Raw genomic sequence first — 8,758 nt, 5'->3', positions numbered from 1 at the left:
GTTCTCAAACAATATCCTACATCAGAATCGCCTGGAAGGCTTGTTACACTGCACAGGGCTGTAGAGTTTCTGATTCAGCCCGACTGGGTTGGGGCCTGACATACTCATTTCTAACAAGTTTCCAGATGAAACTGATGCTGCTGCTCTGGGCCACACTTTAAGAAGCACTGGCCCTTATTTTGCTTAGTTTTATTTGGCCTGTTTAAGGTTCATTCTAGAATATTAAGTTGCCTCTTCATCAAAATTACATTAGCTGCAAGGTGCTAACAGTTACAATAATTATTAAAGTTGCAAATGAATGAATATGTAAATAAAAGATTATGGTTTTAGTATGTAAATTTTGATTCAGTTCTTAGCAACAATTAAGATTCCTTAGATCAAATTGAACAATGATTTTTAACTGAAAAATTGAGTTATATCTTACAGGATTCCCTTATCATATTAACAGAGTTTTGCATTCCAATAGCAAGTTTAATGTCTTTTTACCTATCACCACACTGATGCCAAAAGTAAGCATTTTTGCATTTTAGAAATAAACTGTGGATAAGTCAATGCCAATCCTAGTATTATAAAAGTTTTTTAAATTAAATTAAGGGGTAGGGAAGTGAGCTTGAAAGGGAAGGCAGCCAACATAGGGTGGGTTATAAACCAACCAACACTGTGGCCGAGTGAAGCCTGCAAAGTAGAACATGCACTTAAGGAGTCGCCCACCAGAGGAGTGTGGGTTTGGGGATATTTATGCACCAGCTCCCTAAGTCCTTGGTTGAGGGCTGTTCTAGGGAGCCTTGCTTCCACGTTAGCATATTATACTCATGGAGAAGCAGGTACCTAGTTCAAGAGAAAATCCTCCTACAGGTGTAGGCATTTGGACATCAGCTGCTGAACACGTGGTGAGCAGCTTTAAGTGGAAGGTCCTAGATTGAAACCCGGGTCCGACAGGTGTCAAAGCCATTGCTTTCTGAATCATGTCTTACTAATGCTAATTTCTCCACGTGTTCCATGATTAAATGAAATTTTAGATTGAAACCACAAGGTCTTTGGGAATGGCACCTCCTTATATCCTCTCCAGAGCTAGATAAGACCCTTGAAGAATTAGCTATACATTTGACCTTAACGTTCCTTCTTAAAGCCAAAATATTTATAATCAGCTGAAATTCATATTGTGTAGACACTCTGTTTGCTGCCTGCCCCACTCATTTCATAAGCTCTTTTTCGCATGTATGTGCATGATCTAAATGTGGAAGGAAAATGATTCGCAACCTGTTTTGTGTACCAAGTCAAGAGCAAAGACACATACGGTGTAGAAGAAGCAGCTTTAGGCAGAGCTGAGCCAAGAGTGGTTTTATGCAAGTAGTTCTCATTCTTCTGCCTTTTTAATGTGGCATTGTTGCCTCCTCAACCCAAATTCTCGTGGCTTAGGTGTTGCTTTTCTTTGGCAGATAGCTACAAATGAAATTTCAAAATCTAAACATATGTTTGTTCACCTAATGTAATCAATCACCAGAGAACTAAATCTAGACTTTGGAATAAGTCTATTAATAATTGACGAATAACAGAATTGTCAAGATGTAGAAGGCAACACAGGAAGAAAATACAAACAACCTGGGATTGCAGTAACCCATGAACATGTTCACCCGGCTACTGTGTATCAGTGATTATGAACAACATGCTAAATCAGTACTTCAAAAGTCTATATATGACTATTACAGATCAGGGGCAAATGATCAGGAGACTTTGGCTGATAATATTGCAGCATTTTCCAGGTAAGAAAACTTCTTTATTTTAAAATCATGTTTTAAAATTACCCCAAAACGTTCTATCAAAATAGGATCTTCTAGTTTGAATGTGGAATTTTTCATGTAGATACACGCTTAGTAAAGAGGGGAAAATTCTTGAGGCTGTGAGAAATCTTGAGTTTTTAAATTGTTTTAAATTATTCTAAGCCTGGGACTATCGAACAAGTGACTGAAAAAGCCAACACTGTTTCCTCACTTGGTATTATGTGGCTAATTAATTTAACTATATTTAAAATAGTGATAAGATCTGATGACCCCATTTTTTTCTCTGAGTATGTCAGTGGGGGTTATGTTTATGGTGTGGGAAACAGCATTACATGCAAGTTAGCCGTCTTCCCTGGTCGAACCAGAACAGATTATTGCCTCAAATATTCCCATCCTGCTAGCTTTTTCCCGTATTATTCATTTTGATTACTGTTGTCTAAATGTTCACTTTAGATTTCATTTTTTCTATATAGCATTAATCTTTCAACTTTGATGTTTCATCTCTATTCCAAAGAGCTTTATCTCTCTTCCCAGGTTAGTTTTCCCTTGACTTTTGTATTTCAAAGTACAGGATGGTGGGCGCCATGATTTACGTTTTCTGCTTATAATAAAAATGAAACAAAATAACTCTAAAGAAGTATTTTATGTCTCAGCAGTACGAAAACAGTTTATTTGCTGTAGTCGTTCAGGCTCATCCATTTTACATTATAGCCATTAGTAAAGCCAGTGAATTTTGTGTGTGCTCATTGATGGTGATAAATTAAAGAAAAAAAGGCAGAAAATATCCAGGGTAAAGAATCTGCATTCTTTCCTGATTTCTTCTTTAGTCTAAAGCAAAATTACTCGAAATCACATTTCCATATGTAAATTAAGAGGAAATAAAACCTTTCTAACCAATTCATTCCCTGGCAAGAAGCATGAATTCACCCGCAAATCACTGTAGGAGCCTGACAATGGGGTGAAGATTGGAGCCTCCTCCAGACCCCTTTGGACTTGACTTTGTCTCAGATCTTCTCTAGAAACCAAATGAGCTGAAAAAATGCTGGAAGAGCCATGGGGAGGGAAAAGTTGACTAACAGTGGAGAAGCTTAAAATTCTGCATCTTTCCAATCATCAATGTTTTGGGCCCCTTCAAAGTTTTCTGCTCTTGAAATGCCCCTTCTTGGGCCCACGTCTACTCTGTTCACCAGGTAATGTGGTTTGCCTATTAGTAATCTACTGAAGAAGACACCTTAGCCCCAATAGGTGTCTTTAACCAAAGAAATTTCAGGCCTGACAGGCTTATGGGATTGGTGTCTCTTAGCATTCCTTAGATCACAATGCTCATGTGGCCACCTGTTCCATTTATGTACAGCCTTCCTCACCCCTTAACCCCCCTTAACTCATGCTAGTTAATTAATTTACCCACACTTATTAAGAATCTCTATGAGCTAGACTATACTGCATGCTGAGGTGAGCCAGACAAAGTTCCTGTCCACAGGAGCTGACATTCCAACGGATACACATGGAACCGGCCTCCATAAGGCTGGTGGGTTGCGCTGATGCAAAACGGACCCAAAACAGTTGGTCCGGTGGAAGCTTCCGAGAAGAGAGCAGAGGGGTGCAGCAAAGCAGATGGATGACCTCTGTAACCCTGGGAATTTGAGAAACTGTGGAATGTAGAAGGCTGTGGTGACTTCCAAGCTATAACCTGGAACATCTCGTGTGAATTACATAGTGCTCCAGTGAGTCTTCTCAGCCTGTGTCTGTACTGAGTGATTAAGGGACAGGACACAGATACTGTGGATAGGTTTATACTGCCACCTATTCACAAACTTCGATCATTCTCATTTGTTCAGCTTTAAAGCGGGGGAAGGGGAGGGAATATATATATTTTCACTTTCTCTGGAGAATGGTTCATGCTATTAACCACTTGAGAAGTTTTTATTGCAACATTAGGGATACTTACCTATCTAACATCTCAGTTCCTCTTTTGTTATGTAAGTTGCTGGATGACCCTTTGTCCCTCACCCTGTGTCATTGAGCTGATCATGTGGAACTAAGAATAGATTTTCTGCCAGGGTTGTGGTGGCTTTGCGTTGATATGATGAAGGGAATCAGTGTGAAATCTCTTATTCTGATTCAGATGAAGACTGCAGAGAAACAGACCTCAGATAACCTGTTGTGACACAATGACAGGGCATTTTAAACACATTTATGAAATTTATGCACCTCTCCTTTCTACAAGTACAACTGAAGGTCATTCACAGTGACGGTTTTTATCTCTTTGCACTCAACTCTGACAACCACATTTTGGAGTTCTGGGGACATGGGCCACTTATGTAACCCAGTAGTTGCCTGGAGACATTTTTGGGTAAGACTTGGGATTCTAATATTATTGTGCCACCCCTTACTCCAGCAAAAGTCAAATAGTTGGAAACACCCAGAAGAACATAGTTTTCTATTGCAAATAAAGTCAAATAGTTGGAAACACCCAGAAGAACATAGTTTTCTATTGCAAACATGACAGGGACAGCAATTGTCAGCTTGTTACATTTTACATGGTCTGACCTGATTGGACTCAATTTTAAAAAGAACAGTAATTTGATTTTCTTACACATTAACTCAGTATATCCTTCTTAACCATGGTCTGCACGTATTTTATTATTGGTGGAAAATAATTCTACAATTTAGAAGTTTCATGATATTAGAAAAGGAAGCTATTCTCATTCTTGTTGCATCATTTATTGACAAATATCAGATGGTAAAAGTGATATCATTCTCTCTAATATTTGAGAAACAATATAAACTCACCAGTGGCATTTTCAGCATTCTTCTCATAAGGTGTAAATGTCACAGAATCATTCAGCTAGTTTGCAAAATGGGTAAGTAAGCTGCTTTTTGCTCTTGCTTTATGAAAAGCAGCTAATTGTCTCTTGTTTTTTAAGAATCATATGGGAAGAGATTTCATATCCCAGCTCTATTTTTTTCTTCCTCCTTCTCCTTGTCTCCCTCATCCTCTTCCCCTTTCTTTGTCACCTTCTTCCCCCTCCCCACCTCAAAGCTGTGGCTTCTTTATACACACACACATACACACACACATGCACACACACTCACCATTTCAAGAGATTCATGGGTCTTCTGAAACCATTAAAAAATGAATGGTAAAATATAAGATTACAAAAGTCCTGGTATATTTTATATACACATATATTTTATGTTTTAATGCTTAGAGTAAAAAATAATGTGGAGAAATTGGCACACAATATGATCATCTTATAGAACTTACAAAATATTAATTTGTTGTGTTCAGTCGGTGGGATTCAGTAACAGCGTGTGGCTAAAAAAGCTGGATGATGTGTGTCTTCCTTCAACTGAGTAGCCCCTCTTAGGGAGAGAGCGTATATCGCCTGCTTTTTTAATTAATTAATCTGAGGCCCTTGTTTGCTCTGAAGTGTGGGTCAGAAGCTCTGTTGAAGAGTCTCTGGCTTTACTACCTTTCCCCTACTTCCTTTACTCAGGCATCCTATTTTCCATCCTTTAGAAAAAAACAGTCGAACAGTTTGTTCAGCTGTTATGTCAGTCTTCATATTATTTTTCCAAAGTGGAGGTTTCAGAAGAGCACAGTCAATGGTTATCGTCAGCTTCTATTTTATATAAGATTTGGGCAAAAAACACAAATTGGGAATGGAGCCCAGAGGGGCTTAGGAAACTATTGGAACTATCTGACAAGGTTAGTTGTAATTGCTCTTTGGACTTTTTAGATAACATATATTTCCCCACTCCATTGATTTTATCTAATTTTGCCTAGGAATTGCATTTTGCACATTAGTTGACAAGTCTCTGCAATGTCATCCTCAGAGCAGAAAACAAGGTGTGTGGTGAAGCAAAAGCACACAGTTATTAACGTGATGGTGCCACCATGTGGACAAGTGTAAAGCTACTGCCTGGAGATACTAAGTGTTGAACCTTGCCTTAGAAGCAGGAATTGGACATTTAAAAATGCCCCTTCTGCCTCATAGACAGACACACACACACACACACACACAGCTGATGCCTCGAAGCTCTGTGTGTGCTCTTTATAAAAACTTCCATTGTTTCCTCAGCTCTAAGTCAATATTAATGCCTCCCAAGGCCTGCATGCCAGTGGCTGCTATTAAAATCTTTTTCTTTCATTCTAATAATACACTTAGAGATGATTGGTAATAAAAACTCTCTTCAAGGCTTCTGCCTCTCCCCCTTCAAAACAGAGATCAAAGAGTCATGCTGCGAGGGTCAGTGGAGAAAAAAAGACTTCCAGCAGCAGAGCTTGTGGTATGACAGAAAATAATGACAATTATGATGTTCAAAGGAATTGCAGAGAAATCACCCAGTAAAACTTCTTTATTATGCTTTTCAGGGGGCTGGATGTTTTTGCTTCATTATGTGAGGAAGGGTTAGATTACAGACCCTTAGCTGTTCCTCAAAGCAACATGAAGACAGAATTTCTTCTTCCGCTACAGGAAGTAGGCTTCAATTAAGACTTTGGAAGTTTGATTTATTTTGGTTATTTCATTACTAAATCACACTTCACTATGTTAACTAAAAATCTTGATCTCTCTGGAAGCAGAGTTAAACCTAGGTAATGAAAGGTAAATACTGGTTAGGTATGTATACTTGTCTTAGTGCTCCTAGCGCTCATTAGAAATATAGGGCTGTACTTCCTTCCGTTTAAATCAGTTAGTAATGAGGAGAAAAATAATCCCAAATAAATAGGAGATATAAATTTTGCTGAGAGGGAAGAGAACTTGTTCTCCTGTTAAGTTTTACTAGTGAAGTTTTGGTTCTTGGTTTTGGTAGTTTTCTTTGTGATACAGAAGAATCACAGAGAAAGGCATTTAAGATCAATAGTCAAAAATTCTTTAAGTCAAAAACTCCAGTCTCTGCCAAATAACATTTTTGAAGAAAATACTCAAACTGAAAAAGGAAATGATCTTCCTTCATTGTCATACTTTAATGGACAGAATTCAGTTTAAGGATTTTGAAAAAGAAAAAAACATTATAATTTTAAAAGTAATTGCCTGGAGCTAGTCTGACTTTATATACGTACACACACACACACACACACACACACACACACACACACACACACACACACAGAGGGGCAAAGTAGCCATAGTGTATCTTCTTAAATTAAAATCTAACTTTCATGCCTTTGTATACCCTCCAAGTGGCTTGGAGAAAGTGAAATGAATACTGTGTTCACACAAAAAACTTTAAGCAAATGTTTGTAGTGGCTGTATTTATAATTGCACCAAATTGGAAACATCTCAGATGTCTCTGATCTGGAGAATGGTTAAACAAACTGTGCTACCTTCTTACAGTGGAATATTATTCATCAACCAAAAGGAACAATCTACTGATGCCTGCCACAACGTAGATGAATCTCACACTCACTCTGCCAAGTGAAAGAAGCCAGGCTCAAAAGGCTACATGCTATATGATTCCATTTATGTGATATTGTTGTAAAGTAAATCTATAGGGACCAAAAAAAAAAAAAAAACAAGAAGTGGTAAGGGAATGGGGAAAGGCCAAGTTCAACAAAAAGGGAAAAGGGGAAATTTTTTCAGTATGGTGAACTGTATTAGATATTGACTGTTTTGGCGGTTATGGGACTGTACATTTGTCAAAGCTCACAAACTTTACACTCAAATGGGCAAATCTACTGTATGTTAATTATACCTTATTAAGAACAATGGCTTGAGAAATTCATTATTGTCGTATTGCTAACTTTACATCTTAACAAATGTTAAAATGACCGCTTTTCCTTTATCTTTGTAAAGTAAGTTGTTTCATGGGAAAAATACAAGAATATATTCTCTTTTTAATTAAAATGGGAATGCCAAAGCTCTAGCTAAGCTTTTGAAATTTCAAAACTTTTCTTTTTTTTTTTTTTTGAAATTCTAGATGGAAGCTGTATCCACGGATGCTCAGGAATGTTGCTGAGATAGACCTGTCGACTTCTGTTTTAGGGCAGAGAGTCAGCATGCCAATATGTGTTGGGGCTACCGCCATGCAGTGCATGGCTCATGTGGATGGAGAGCTTGCAACTGTGCGAGGTAGGTAGAAAGTCTTCACCCAGGACAGAAGTGGATACTATTTAGTGACTCACTTATCTGTGTGCATCAAGCAAACACTTCCCTGGCTGTTCTCACACTCACAAAAATTAAGTTCATTGACTCCGCCATCAAAATGCCTGATCTTGCACATCCTGCTTCTCTACTTTCTAGCTGTATGACTCTGGAAAAGATACGTTTTGTGTCTTGGTTTTATCAGGTGTAAAATGGGGATAAAAATAGTACCTCTCTCCTTGGGTTCCTGTGAGGATTAAATGAGTTCACACATATTAAGTGCTTAAAACAGCACCTGGCACAGAGTAGTGCCTCAATAAATTTTAATTATTTTATGAGTGTTAGTATTAACATCTCAGAAAATAGGGGTCTGAAAAATTGACTCACCCAAAGTTATACAGCTAGGTAGTGGCAGAGGTAGGATTCACTCTTGTGGCTACCTTATTTCAAAGCCCTTCCTGCCTCCCCCAAACCTACGTTATTCTCACAATGAAAGAGCAAATGCAGTGACCTGGTTGGTTGTGTTTTCTGCCATGATTTTGGGCCATTATTCTTTTTTACAGATGGATTATATTCCCAGTCGAGCATTTCCAACTGGGGAGTGATGAGAAATCCAAATATGATGTAAAGAAATTCCTTATTAGGGCTAATTTATTAACTTTCCAGTTTCCTAGCAACTATGAACATTTGAGAGGGTATGCATGATGATCAGTCTCCCTACATTCTGCTTCAGAAACTCATATAAAAGTTGATAATGAATTCTATCTGACTTCTTGATGCTAAGCAGGGCAGGAAATTCAGGGCCAAAGAGCACACATTAAATACTATTTTTAAGCATTTTAGTTCTAAGAAATGAGGACCTTGTAGATTCACTTCCCTCCCTGAAAC

General features: G+C 38.1%; 1 protein-coding gene across 1 annotated transcript in view; it reads left to right on the top strand.

The window, feature by feature from the left end:
* Positions 1-1,567: 1,567 nt before the first annotated feature.
* The window catches only part of HAO1 (hydroxyacid oxidase 1), a 53,779-nt gene continuing 46,588 nt past the window's right edge, over positions 1,568-8,758 (top strand). Inside the window, exons 1-2 of the mRNA XM_011370115.1 lie at positions 1,568-1,763; positions 7,707-7,858. Coding sequence (XP_011368417.1) covers positions 1,621-1,763; positions 7,707-7,858 — 295 coding nt within the window. The 5' untranslated portion in view covers positions 1,568-1,620. The remainder of the gene's footprint in view (positions 1,764-7,706; positions 7,859-8,758) is intronic.

Source organism: Pteropus vampyrus, unplaced genomic scaffold (assembly GCF_000151845.1).
Source record: "Pteropus vampyrus isolate Shadow unplaced genomic scaffold, Pvam_2.0 Scaffold7, whole genome shotgun sequence".
Taxonomy (NCBI): domain Eukaryota; kingdom Metazoa; phylum Chordata; class Mammalia; order Chiroptera; family Pteropodidae; genus Pteropus; species Pteropus vampyrus.
The sequence above is the reverse complement of the archived record's forward strand: the minus strand, read 5'-3'. Positions and strand labels throughout refer to the sequence as shown.